Genomic DNA, 15,008 nt, shown 5'->3' with positions numbered 1-15,008 from the left:
TGATGTGGTACAACAGTTTGCTGTAGTACAGCTTCACAGAGACACTTCAACACAGGTTGGTGTCAGTGGTGGGCACAATGACCACAACGACGATGATGATAGAGAACCAGAACAACAAGAGGCAGCCTCCAATGACAATCTCTGGCCACACCTTTTAAACCAAAATCTAAATAGGACAACATTTAGGCCTACATAATGAGGTGTTCGCTGTGTCTCTGCTTCTCATCCCGCAAGCACAATGAAGTAAGTTGCACATACTGTAGGTTAAAATTGTGTTGTGGCCAGATTTCTATCAACAAAAATCAGGCCACCTCCTTGACATGTTGAGTTCTCATCTCAATTTGATCAGCTTTGTTAAAAAAACTAAGAAATCAAATAATGTGTTTGTTGACGAAGGCAAATCAAAAAGAAAAGAAAAATGTAAAAGAAAAAAACAAGAAAGAAAAAAACAAGAGCAGAAGAGGCTGGAGAACACACAAAACATATCTGATTGGCTTAATGCTGCTGCCCCTCCACTATAAACTTTGCCTTCACTTTTCAGTTTTCATCTGGCTTCTTTATCATCTCGGCTTTTGGGATGGAGTCCTTTCCTTGTCAAAAACAAGGGCATGTGCTGCAGATAGGATCATTACAATACAGCAAGGAAGAAAAATGTCATAATCTTAGAAAGGCTCTTTCAGTCTGCGTCTCCCCTCCCTCTGCTATTTGATCTTTCTGCCACAGAATGAATGAGCATGGCCCACTGGATCACTTGTGTGCCGTGTGTAGTTGATGGATTATCATAAAACTCATGCACACCAGCCAGGAAGAAAATATTCCACAATGCAAGGTTGAGATCCTCTCGTGTGTTATCCTGCTTATACATACACAAGCTGCAACAGAGAAGTACTGTTTAGTGTTATTGAGGAGTGGTTGATTACAAAATTTCTGCCCCAAAAAAGCTGACGTTCTTCATGTTTAAGCACTTACACTACACTAAGCAGTAACACAGATGCTTAGAGAGACATGTATGGTTGTTAGAACTGCACAAGTCTGTAATCCCTGTGACATTAACCTTTATTTTTTTCTCTGCTGATATTTGATGTGAACAAACCCATTTGTTGCTGGGTTGCCTTTGGGTTATGTTTATCAGTAGTAGTATTATTTCAAGCCACAGGTATGGGGGCCTAGAGATTATCGCAGTTGCCTTACAGCAAGACAAATCCATATGGTTTGTTTATTTCATACAGACAAACAACCCAGCATGACTATAGACTATATGTGATAAAATGTGTTTATGTAGCACATTAGCAGCACTAAAACAAGTGGATTACCAGTGTAGTGCTATGTATATAAAATTTCCCTCACTATAAATCACCATCACAATGAAAAGGAGCAAAGCAGCAAAAGTAATGGAGAGGGAAAGTCTATTCCACACTCTATGGCTTTAATAACAAATCTGGAAAATATACATCATATCTGCTTCAAATGTAAATATTAATAATTATAAGTCAGCCAACTGGCTACCACTCATCATGCTAAATGTCTGCTAGCATGTTATATATGAATCATCAGTGGGTACTGATATTAAATTAGCATTTTTCTCCACATTCACATGTGAAATAAGACTAAAATAATTGAGATTATTTAATAGCTCAAATGCACTAACACATTCAGCAAAAACAGAAAGAGTCTATGGTCATATCACACTTACATCACTGTAATATATCTCAATATTGCAGACTCATGCTGCAAACCATCTGGTTTGTCAGAGTATCAGTTTCCTTATAATGTGTTTGAGGTAACACCATTCTTCATTTAAGGGTGGTTTCATCTATTTATTCAAATATCCACAAACTTTGTTCAGATTACCCTTATTCAAATAAAGCTATCTTGGAGGCAGATCTAGCAGAGGTAATTCAAGGGATGTGTGCAGATGAGATTTTGCACAGATCCTCAATCTGTGCCAAACATGGTTTCATTCAGTGCATGATCCTATACCTCATCCACTTCATCAAAGCTCGACCAAAGCTGTGAGCAATGTCAACAAACTCCAGCAAATTGTATGAATATGTTTGCCCTTCATTCTGTAAATATTGAACTGAGATTTATGACACTTTATCTAAGGTATCTGGCAAAACTCTAATATTATTACTGCTTTGTTTGGGGTGCCAACTCTTCACATCATCTCTCTTCCTCTAAAAACAATATGATAGCATTCATGATGTTGTTCAAATGGAACTCCCTGCTTCCACCTACCTACACACACTGATTTAAAGATGTACTTTATTTTCTTATAATAGAAAAGATTAGACCAGCCAAATATGGTACTCTAACAAATTTGTAAAGATTTGGAATGTCCTTTTATATCTCAAGAGTATTGTCTTTCAGGCTGTTTAAGACTGAGATATCTTTTGTTGTGGTAATGTCTTTTTTTCTCTTTACAGTCACCTTGCTGTTGGTCTAATTTATTATGGCTTTGTGCTTTATATTATAGTTTTGTATTTATTATGGCTGTTTATAGATCATATAGGTATGTACCATGGAGAGGTTGTTTGGAATTTTGTTTCAGAAATCAGTCCCGCACATTTTTATTCCAAAATAATTCGGTTTTCACTTGGGACAGTGAGACAGACCAACCTCCTGGGCTGGTTGTGACCTGAGGTTACAGCTAAGAAAACAGTACCTGACCAAGGAGAGAATAATCAATCTGCAAATATCTTCATATGGCAAGATTCAAGGAAAATAATAAATGTTCCTGTTATGTAGGACTGCCCTGCTGGAATGCAGGATGAAATATTCAAGGTTGACTTAAGTGGTTAGACACAGTAGTGGCATTACAAAAGGCAATTATTGTTCCATTTCATTCAGGTATGGCTAAAACTCAACAAAGCCCTGCCAGCACATCAGTTCTCTGTGGCGATAAAGCAGTTTTGGTAGAGTATTTATCTAAAATGGAGTATAAAAGTGAGATAACAGGTATCATGTGGTAGCTAATCAGTGAACCTTGACTGCCTCTGCAGGGCTTCTCTCTCCCTCTGCCCTCACCTCTGTTTGAAAAGGTCTTAAAGGGATTTTGTCCGACATTCAAGCAGAAGTAGGCCTGACAACTTCAATTATCAGAAAAAAAAGACTTCTTCCAGTACACTCTTGTGCTTCTTTATCTATTTGCCAAGAGAGCCATCTTAGCCAAAGTGTGATTATAATGTCTGCATCAGATGCATACCCATCTTATGCATGTTCTTACCCTCTCCTTCTCCCTGATTTCTGTGTGGTATGTTTATTTTTCACATCCAGCTTCAGTATACCTCATCTGCGCACTTGGCCACCTTGGTGAGTATCCAGCTCAAGGCATCTCTTTTCAAATAAATGGTTATAGCTCGGCTTAGTTGCCTTTTTGCTGAAGACATTGTAGTCACTTTTGCTGTTATCAGCTTATGTTGACAATTCTTCCTGGGGCACTTAAGCATGGCGCAGAGCCCTTGTTAATGTTTGTCGATCCTCATGTGCTCTTTCTGCAATCAGAAGTCACAATGTCGGCTGTGATTAAGGTCTGTCGAGTTTGGGTTTTAGCCTATTGTTTACTGTTGTAGCACCAGCATCCAGCCAAATGCTGATAAAATATGACAGTAGCTGGTAGATTTCAGATACAAAATAATAACTTCCTATTGCGTGGTTGGTGAATATGTCTGTTAGTGGCTGGTAATGTTCACATTTTAAGTTCAAGTTACTTTCCCACCCTAGTCACTTAAAAAGAAAAACATTTTTGGTGTTTGAAGCATTTGTACAACTTCTGTAATTCCCAGTCGGATTCTGAACTGCAAATTCAAACTTCACAAAAACAGATGAATCCAAACCTATTGTCTGTGATCAGCAGGGGTAAAAGTTGACTGAAGTTCTTGTCAGCACTGCTACTCCAACCATCACTGCTTCATATTGTTCTGCTATCGCTCCTGCTTCATGAACATACACATTCAATCTTGTAATGCCTGTTTGATGTAGAGAGAACATCACGTACAGCAAATTATTTATTTAGATGGTGTAATTGCCACAGAATAATTTGTGAATGTTGACAAATGATCAAAATCATAAGATTTTGTTTTGTTTAAACTTAGAAGAAAATTACAACTAAGTTAATTGACCACAGCTGCCTGTCTTTGAATTTTCAGCACATAGGGCACAGAAATGTGAAAGAATAGATGCAAATGAATACAACTGTCTCAAGTGCACATTAACATGGAAAATAACTTATAGGCATTTTTTACCATCAAAACAAAACACTTTAGTGATGATTTGGTTGTAAAAAAGTAGAATAAATCAAACACACTCTTCCAGGCACTGTGTGTGTTTAGGAAGTGCTGTGCACCTGCACCTTTATTGTGCCAAACCACAGATCAACCCATGGACGTTGCATACATTTGACCTTCTGTCCATGAAACATTATGTGTTTTGTTTGTGTTTGGGAGATTTTTGAAACAAACAACTGCCTGCCAAAACCCTACAACCTGGATATAAGACAATCAGCTGCAGCTGCCAGCACTAAACAACTAAACAGTTTTAGAGAGGCAGCAGGGCTCCCTGCAGCAGGGGTTCAAAACCTACAGGTCTGTGCAATTTATGAGAAAACTAACTTGTCTATATGACCTAATCTCATCAGAGGTGGTTTCTTGTTGAAAATGCAATCGTAACAGGTTGTTGTATGGGGATTTTGGCAAGAAGCTGCTGCCCCCTCTTCCCAGTATTGCGTACTGGCACTGAATTTTTTAGTGGTACACAGTACTAGATTGTACGGCCTCCTTTCACCCCGGTGATAAGTGACCGCTGATGATCTGCTACAGCCGACATTTTTACACTGATATGCTGTTAATAGCCATTTTATCTGCTATCACCACAATGTGTTTGCAATTGAAGACTTACATTCAACAAAAACATTTTTGGTCTGTTAAGCTACAGGGCCATGATGGCAAGAAATTGGCTCCTACTGGTACACAGCCACTCAGGTAAACTATCATTGGGCCATGCTGTGAAAAGCAATTGTTAAGGACACCAGTAATGTAACTGGAATGTAATGCAAGAACACTTTAGCCCACAGTCAGTGCATTAGCTACATTTGCCTTACGGCAAAATATGCACAAAGCCAGGATAAGGTGTTAGAGACACTTGCAGCAAAGGCAACAGGAAAAGGTAAGGAAAATGGCAGCATATGTTTGTCCTTCTGGCTATGAATTATGGAGGAGCTACCTGTCGTCTTTGCTTTGTGGCAGCACAGGCCTTCTGAGATCCTGGGCTATGACAGCATACACAAGCCTCATTTACAGAAACCAGAGGGATTGTATGACAGCACAGACACATATATTTTTAATGACCCATTATCACAGTGAAATTGCATCAGCCCTTTTGGCAGAGTGTATGTGGCTGCACCTTGGCACAAGCTGCATCCAGTCCATTAGGCTTCTATCTTGGGTAAAAACCCTCCTCTGTGGACTGAAAGCTGTAAGTATTGGTCACTCCAAGAGAGTAGAAAGAGGAGAAAGAGGACAAGGATATGTAGCCAGTTTCTTTTACTTCCAGTTTTGGCTTCACTCTTTTTTTTTTTTTTTTTTGCTTGGGTCTTTATCATCATTTTTACTTGTTGACTTTTGAAAGAGCGTACAGTACTCTTCAGGGGCGTATCTGACAACTAGCACATGCCATTGCACTCACACAATGGGTACCCAGAATCTCATCAACTAGAAAAAATACAGGTTGTCAAATCTAGTGAATGCAGTTATTCATGTAAGTGCTTGACACGCTTAAATCTAACAGAGGTGCGTTCTCTAATTACACATCCTCAGACACGTACCTGTGCAGCCTCATAGCAAGGTGGGGGCCAGAGTGGAGTTCACAGTTCATGTCAGGTTAATCACACTGAGGGTAGTGTACACACTGTAAGCTGACGCAGACAGACAAGCTAATGGTTTTTATGTGGGATATAGCAAGTCATGTACTCAGGTGGCCCCAGGCATAATCTTACTCTCCAGCGAACATCACTGATGAGTCAACAATCAGCCCCCGGGGTCAACGTTTTTATGATCGCTCTCAGCGGCACTCTCTTTCCCTCTCCCTCTCTTCTCATTCGCTGTCTTGCTCATTATAACTCTCTCACTCATTATCACTCTCTCCATCTAACTTGTTCTCTCTGAGACTTTCACATTCGCCAAAGATCTATGGGCCTCTTTCTCCCTGTTAGACTCACTCCCTTTACCTCTCGCAGTCTGCACAGTCTCTCTCGCGCTCATTCTCTGTCCATCTTGTTACAGCCCAGATTTATTACTGCAATCTGTCAGTGCTCCTGTCTCGCCTCCTGACACATTCTGTGGCAGCCAATATGCATATGTTGTCGTTAGTATTATATAAACACATACACTGGAGCCATAAAAAGCTGCGGGCAGATAAACAGAGGTGACTGAATGTTGTGTCTGTGAAATCAAATTCACCAATGAATCATTATGAGTATCCTAAGACTAGCTTTGGATCAAGTGCAACTATTACAAAGTTAACCACAACTAAAAATATGGCATTATAGTGCTTATTTGATCTGCTACAGTCCAGATTTAGAGGCGTTTATGTTGGTGCTATTGGAGAAAATTGAGAGTTAGCCTCAATTTTCAGCTTCAGTCATGTAAATGACTTCTGACAATTATCTCAAATTTAATGAGATTTTTAGACTCACAGTTGATTTTCAAAGGTTAGCTATTTACAATATTAATGAAATTTGGAGCAAATGTTGCTACATCACATTGGGAATATTTCAGTCATGATCCAGTTCAAAACAAAAAAACAGATATTGCCTTGCAAAAATAAAAATAAGAAATAGCATGGAGGGTCCTGCTAATTGGGAGAATTTGGCTCACCTCTGGAGCCATCAAAGATTCACAAAGAAAAGTGCACCAAACAGACAAATCCTCTAGGCAAAATACAAACTTAGGCTGAAAAGAAAAATCAATTTACCTTGAAGTACAGTTTGGCATTTTTGTCCAAGAACCTGTTTGTCACAGGTTTTTAATTTTTCTTTTTTCTGTGTAGCTGAGCACACAATGGGATTTTATCTTGTCAAAATGTCTGGACCATCAGTCTACCCATTTTTACATAATACCATATACTGCTGGAAGTATAGGACAAAAGTAGTCATATACCAGCCACTGAACTTGGTGTAAACAAGAGTGTATTCCTGGGGGGCAGTGTATGGCTGTATGTTTACAAGCACTGCCCAAGGCAAAGGTTGAGTTCCATGAATAATTCATCTCTTTAAAAAAAGAAGCAGAGTTATTGTTTGAAATATGACTACGACCATTATTTCTGACAGAATAATTAAACATTAAAGGGCAAGACAGATGCACATTGTACCTTAATGACATCTGAGTGGTGCAAAGTAAAATAAACTATGCACAGAGCATACATATGAGTGAGCTACCAAGAAATGATGGCTCACAAATGAATGTTGAGCCTTTTTACTAACTATACTCACAGTGTGCTTTAATCATCGCAGTCTACTGCCAGCTCATAATTTATTATAATTGTTATGATCATGATTACTGGAATACAGTCCATAAATGCCTATATGAATGTATATGTGCAGGATAAGAGCAGATATTGGGTATCCAGATTGTAAATATATATTATGTAGGACCAAAAAGTCCTATGTAAAATGACAGAAGAAATCTCTGTATGATTGAGGTGATGCTGCAGGCAGAATTGAAGTAGATTACATTCTGATGCATTATGATGTTAGGGATGGATGTTTATTATGTGCATACATTATGTTAGTAAAGCAGGTGCAAAATGCAGCATGGCGAAATGAAGTCCAGAGGATAACACAGAAACATACAGGGACGAATGAACCTATCTATGGCATTAGTTACAGACAGAAAAACAAAAACCGTGGAAGCATGGACAGAATATGGCAAATCTACACAACCTGTACAAGGATACTACTGAACAAAATATCTACCAACACATAACAGTTACAAACATTCCCAAAACTGTTTAAGCTTTCATAATCCTTTGCACTGACAACCTGTCAGAGAATCTTAAAACACAGTGTGACCCTGCGCTTTTGGGAAAAGTACAGCAGATGACAAAATAAAAAAGGAATTGTAGCTGATTACAGAATTTCATTAGTATTATTCCAAAATGTGTGCATGCCAAAATCCTGTCGTTAAAAAAAAATCAAAGTCAGAGTAGGTAATGACTTGTACTGCAGGGCTTGACAGTAACAGCTGCCCATTTGCCCTCAGCAACAACATCTGAACCACTGAACCATTTGACTTTAGCTGTTTTTATTGTTACATAAAAACAACAACTACAACAAATAAAGAATGCTGAATTCCTCGACTTGGTATGGGAGGAAAATGAGAGTGCTGCTGTCACGTTGACTTACTCTTCTGGACAGAGTGTACCGTCATTACTTTACCAGTCACCCGGGTGCTCAGGCAATAAGAGAGTCAAATTTGAAAAAAAAAACACCTCTAACTGACTTGGTCACAAATGGCAAAGCTGAAATTAAATTATTTTTCATCTTTCACAACCTGTCATCCAGTAATATTATTATCTGTGAGATAACTGCAAAGATCTGGAAACATGACAACCTTGCCAATTATAATACAAAATCAGGTTATCCTTGAAAAACTTTTGAACAGTGTTTAATATTTCCTCAAAAATGAACAACACTTTCTAGCCCTGCTTTGTTTGCTGCATATCCAAATCAAATATAGATGATATGACTAATGAAGTACAGATCTGATCAGACTTACAGGAGGTAATTATTTTCCCTACTGCAATTTACCTCATTATACTTCAGGCTACCTTGTAAATATGCAATTACAAAAACATCTGTCTATCACTGTTAATTTTATTTTGCATTATTGGTGATGCTAAGCCAATTGTTTTTTGCAAAATCCATCTTATGATGATCAACAATTCAAAAATGGCTTTCATTCTGGCAACCGACCGCTGATGGCTGGCTGCCATACTGGCAAGCAAATTTCAGACATGATGTCAGGCACTTTACTGGCACTAACTTAATCAGATATTCTAATAATAATCATTAAGAGCACATGCTTTAATTAATCTTGCATCCAATGTTTTCTTTCTTCTCCTTTTTTTTTGCTGAGAAGACTAACACAGTGTGCTTGGAACATATTTCTAATATTAAGAAACATTTTATAATACATACACTATGCCAAGAACTGCGTTTGTGGCTACACCTCGATTGCAAAAGACATAAATCCACATAATACTGTAAACCCCCCACCCCCCACCCCGGCTACCCAAGTGTAAAACCTTCAGGTCATTGGGCCAGAGTCATGAGATGATATTTTCCACTGACCTTTCCCTGCCAGTTCAACTAAGTTGACATGGTGTCTCAAAGGCTTATGGTATGCTATCGGTCATATGGGGGACTAGGACATATACGTTTGATACTCTACCCTAGGCGCTTACAAATTTCAATTACCTGTATACTGGACACTGAAATGTGATTTCTGCTATCACACTGCCTATAGGCTAGACTCAGCTGCCAAGCTGCTGCAGAGAGCAGAATTTCTGTCTGTACTGTTTTATCTGGAGGTTAAAAACAACACAGTGTTGAAATCAACATACATTACTTGGCCTTATATTTAATGTAATTTAACTTGCATAATTAAGTAAGGGTGGTACTGTGGTTTCAATATACTGTACTGTATAACAAGTCAGTGGCTAAGAGCATCTACAGTATAAGCTGTATGCAAATGAGCTCCGTTTTGTCAATCATGATTAAAGCAAAAACACTGCTGAGACCTTGTTTTTCATTTGCAAGGTGCAAAGATTAATTTATTACTAGTGAAATAAGGGCACATGGCTTTAGATAATTTAGGATTTCTTGTTACATCATAGCTTGAGTTGTAGTCCCAAATTTATAATTTGCTCTACTTAAGCTGTGAGCCCCAGTTGCTTTGTTAGCCTACTACTCAGAGTACATTTCCCTCAAGCCATGCCACGGCAGTCTTGTTCATCATCAGCGGGCTCTTCAATAGCCTCTGTGTCTGCACTCCCTGGAATAAATTTGCAGGCCCAGGTGGGAATGTTGCTTGGTGACTTCCACACTCCATTAAGCTTTCGCAGGCAGTTTAAGCAAAGGCTGCATTTGTATGCAATATTTATAAAATAAAAAAAGAGACCTGTGGGTTCCTGGACTCCATGAGCAGTGGGAGATAGCAACAGAGGATGTAAACTGTCGAGCTGGATCATCACACAGGGGATTAATCTGTGTTTCATAAGCAAGGGGCTTTACAGAATAAAAACCTCTGCCTACGACTCCAGCAGCTCTTTATGACTAACATGGAATATTGAGCAGAGGAGCATCAAGGTCTTCTAGATCTTTGCTGAATTATGTATATACAGAGGCGCTTGGATAAACTCGGCACCCGGGCATTTTCTTTGCTCCATCTATTGCCTATAGCCCTTTGCTGCTTGACCTTCCTCTCCATTACCTGCAGTGCGGAGCATTTTTCATGTCAACACAATCAATTATTTGCTGGAGCCCAAACACAGCAATTCTTCAGCTTGTGTTTCAACTCGTATGTAAAAGTACTAAACAGCCAGAGGAGGTACAGCAGTCCCCTTACAGTATGTTGGTTGTTGATTAAATCTAATTTTATTAGATATACACCACTGTGAGGGATAGCAGTGGCCCACACTGACCTTTAATGTAACCACTGGCTTGATTTTCTGTCAGTTTGGCTGTCAGATGTGGAGGAGGCACATAGGGAATGGACATTAATCCAGCAGCAGACAAGCATTTAACCTGAGTGTCAATGGCTATAACCATCAAACATACCAGTCCAAACTTACAAAATACTGAAATGCATGAAAAATAAAATTGAGCACTACAGGGGAATGAATTATGCACATCTGAACATTTTGTTTGGTACTACTCTGTCACCTATGACCTGCTTTGAGAGAAAGCCTCCACTTCTTCACAGATTATCTTCTATCCTCATTATTAACACAAAACTCACAGAATACATAAACAATTATCTCAGTTAGCCTCCTCCACTCACTTTGTGTTTGAAGTAGAAATATTTCTGGAAACGGCACCACATACGGGCTATAAGCAGCAGTTGAACAGACGGTAAGCAACAATTCTCTGCAACTCTGTGAAAATAATGCTTGAAATGCTTACCAAAGTCCCCAGGGACGAAGATGTCATAGACACAGGTCTGGCCTCTGGTGTAATTATGTGGGTAGTTTGGGGACAGCACAGTTCCCTCTGAACCTGTGAAGTGACCTCCGCAGGGAGCTGTCAGGATAGGGAGGGAAGCAACACAGAAGCACAGTTAACAAATATGAAACAACCACTTTACAATACCTGGGGAAATGAGCCAATGAAATACAATCAGCAAAACCATTTTTAACGGGCACAAGTGCACAGGTAAGCATTTCATATCACAAAATGAAATGAAAAGTCACCTTTGAACTTTCAGCTGCTGACAAATATAATTATGGCCAGCATGCCAAAGTAATTTGACACTTGAGAGACACTTAGGGGACATTTTCAAAGGGAAAGTGAGCTGTAAAAGGACAAAAAGGAGTCGAGTTGTGTTTACTGGGTGAAAACATAAAAAGAAAACAACCAGTGAGGAAAAACATTTTTGCCTTCAAAATACGTAAAAACACCATCAATCAACAAAGCACACAATCGCATGTCTGTGACTTTAATCAGCCCATATCACCCAGCGGCATATTTTGAGAAACTCTGATTCAACTCTTCAAGGCTGAACCAAGCTTTTAGTCAGCAGACTGCACACATAATTCCAGTTGCTCATATTGCTGGATAATTATTTACAATCTTAATTGATTTGAACATTGAAAAATGCATTTTTGTTAGTATGCAGTAATGCAGTTTATGCTGCCAAAGCCAAGGTAAGGTATGAAGACCCCCATCCCCAAGGGGAGTACCAATACATGCCTTTGTAAACAAATAGCTCCAAACAAAAATCATATCCTTCTAAGTTTGTATCTCATAAACATTTACACATACCATCAGCACAGTGTCACTTAATCAATATAAACTGTGGTCTGTCCTACACCTGCATTGCATCTCCTTTCTTAAGCTAATGATGTACCTAATTTGCCAAGAGGCCCTCTAACGGAGTTGCCTCAGACCTCACGGACTGAGCCATCAGGTGGGGAGCCTCGACTGTAAACAAACACACACTCATTTGTCGGAGGGAAGCTGTCACCAGCTGCTCTGAGCCCCCTGTGGCCCGCACAATGCACATGTCACTGCTGTTTCATCCAGCACAGCGCAGGAGAGGATGAACAAAAGTGAACAGAGGCACTAATGTAGAAAGATGGATCAGCAATTTATCCGCATTTGGTTGTTGGAGTAGCAAGAGGCATGTAATCAAACATATGTGATGACAGCAAGTGGGACTCTAATTCAAGCTGATTTGTCAGACAGAAAGCAAGCTACAGTGCTGTGGTGGGTGAGGAATCTGAGAATGCTTCTGCTGGGAAGAAGGGCACACTGTACTGTCAATCAACAGCAGGTGAGAGAAGCACTATGGGAAGGATGGGATTCACAGGATATGCTTTAATGGTTCCATTGTGACAGGTGGGTGTAGTGCTAAGGAGAAGTGGGCACCACCACAAAACCTATTATTTTGTGTACTTTGAAAGACAGATGGGAAGGAATAAACTACATGCCCAGATATAAAAAAGTGAATTACTTTAATCTGTTCATATGATAATATTGAGAATCAGCTTACAATTTAAGATGTCAGTGTATTTGTTTTTCATTTCAAGAGTTCTCAGATTATCCAAATTCCCAACAATAAACAATACATAATTTATTGATGTATGTGGCCCTTTTAAAAACATGAGAATGCTCTATCATTACAAACAGAAAGGCAGCTGCATATAAAGAGGTTCCAATGTTTTTAGATTTTTAACTGGTTGCATTTGAAGGATACTGACCCTGCTCTGCTATCCACTTCAATTACGCAGACATGTGGGCTAATGGAGCCATCACAACACAATACAACAAATCTAATGTGCTGAATGTGTTGAGTAGCATGCTAAAATGTGGACAGACAATGGATTCAACGGAAATGTAAACTATGACAGACATACCTGTCAAGAGACTAGAGCCTAACCACCACTGACCCCTTACATTTGATGTATTAAAAGAATTTTATTGCATGGCTTTGTTGAATCCTCAGTTCTCTTTGGTCGGTTACGGCCTTTTATTCTCTGTTATTTCTGAATTGCAGACCGTTGCTATGGATGCAGTCTGGATCATAGACTAAAGGATGTAGTAGAAACAAAAAAATCATTTTAGAAATCAATAAAATAATAACATTTAGTGTCAATGGCATATCTGCAATTTCTTGGTAATTACTGGTCAGCATATACTTCTATACAGATATATCTGTGATAAGCTAATATCAACCAATGATGAGAAAGCCATACGTTTGGCATGTCCATCTTTTGCATACATACTGAACTGGGTACAAAAAATGGTTAAACAGATATCCTTACAATATCAAAACACATGCATATCATGTTAATTCTCATGTCAGTGCCCCTGACTGAACCAGTGACTTAAATGTGGAATTGGTCCCCTGACACTGCACAGTGACTGCCCACTGCTCCTCAGGGACGGGTTAAATGTTGAGGTCGCACTCCACGGTTCTGCTGTGTGTATGATTGTACATATTAACAGAGTGGTTAGCATGTCCATGTATTACAGTGTGATCCCTGCTGTCAACAATATCATTCAACAACAGGAATCAGCCTTGTTAGCAATTACTGACTTTTAATGTAAACTGCATGTTTTGCTTGTTTGGGAAACACCATCAACTTCAGGTAATTGCTAAATAATGCAGGGGGGCAGGAGCTGGCCATATCTTGGGACAGCTGAAGCCATTAGTTTTAGCCTTTAGACAGGTAAGTCATCAGTTCAAATTTGGCCTCAAAGTGAAAATACTAAATGGAGAGTTGCTGATGGACCCTTTAGTAAAACACATAACCCCAGGGCTGTTCAGTGAAGTTACACAGGTGCCAACTGTAAAAGTAATGAATAGCTCCCTGATGTGAGAGTGGGTGTCCCCCCGTTCCCCACTGCTGAAAGTGAGAGCTGAATTCTAATTCAACCTTGGCAGATTAAATACTTTGAAGGGTATTAAAAATGGTGTACTGCTACAGGATGGAGGAGGACTGGGTTTGAAATTCACTTCTCGTCTTGACACTGTGATCACCAGGATACTAAAAAGCTCCATTAAATGGCAATACAGTAGATATGGTAGTGAAAAATACACAACTGATACTTGTATAATGCCATTTTACAATAAAAAATTAAATAAAATTGACTCTTGTTCAACCAGTTTATGTCAGTTCACTGTCTGATGTTTCTACAACTACTGTTAGTTTAAACATAAACTAATTCTGCAGGAATAGGTAGAGACACAAAACTTCACATGATATATACATTATGACTTTTCACACAATACTTAGTGGTCCCTGCCTTTGGTGAATTTGAGGAAGCTTCCCCACATTTCATTAAATTTTGTCACAGAATCCCTCATTTTGGCCAGCAATAACTCATATGAGGCTGTAACAGTCATGATCTCGATCCAGTCCTTATAACAAGGTGCACTCATATTTTTCCAGTTCCGTAATATAATCCTGGCTGCATTAAGGAAGCCTGAAAGAGCTAGCAAACTGTGCCTTTGTAAGTCCAGCTGGCAGAACAGATTTGTCTCCAATAAGACAAAATCGTGGTGTCCTTGGCAAGGGCTGAACAAACCACTCCTCAATTGTCCCAACCACTCACATCCAAAATGGGGAAATCAGTGAGCAGTCCTGCATAAGGTGTAGAAAAGTACCTATAGAGTTCTTACATTTCCAGCACTAACTGCTTTCAATTAAACCAAGGCTCCGAAGTCTGACTGGAGTCCAATAATATCTATGAATTATTTTATAATGTATACATTTGCTTCTATTATCCC

At 39.2% G+C, this 15,008-nt stretch overlaps 1 protein-coding gene across 1 annotated transcript in view; it reads right to left on the bottom strand.

Annotated features, from left to right (window-relative positions):
• LOC146321193 (CUB and sushi domain-containing protein 3-like) overlaps nucleotides 1-15,008 on the bottom strand; it is a 184,720-nt gene that overhangs the window by 117,799 nt on the left and 51,913 nt on the right. The window contains exon 27 of the mRNA XM_084726245.1: nucleotides 11,180-11,296. Coding sequence (XP_084582371.1) covers nucleotides 11,180-11,296 — 117 coding nt within the window. The remainder of the gene's footprint in view (nucleotides 1-11,179; nucleotides 11,297-15,008) is intronic.

The sequence above is a fragment of the Lutjanus erythropterus genome, chromosome 9 (genome assembly GCF_056507025.1).
Source record: "Lutjanus erythropterus isolate fLutEry1 chromosome 9, fLutEry1.hap2, whole genome shotgun sequence".
In the NCBI taxonomy this organism is placed as follows: domain Eukaryota; kingdom Metazoa; phylum Chordata; class Actinopteri; order Lutjaniformes; family Lutjanidae; genus Lutjanus; species Lutjanus erythropterus.
The sequence above is the reverse complement of the archived record's forward strand: the minus strand, read 5'-3'. Positions and strand labels throughout refer to the sequence as shown.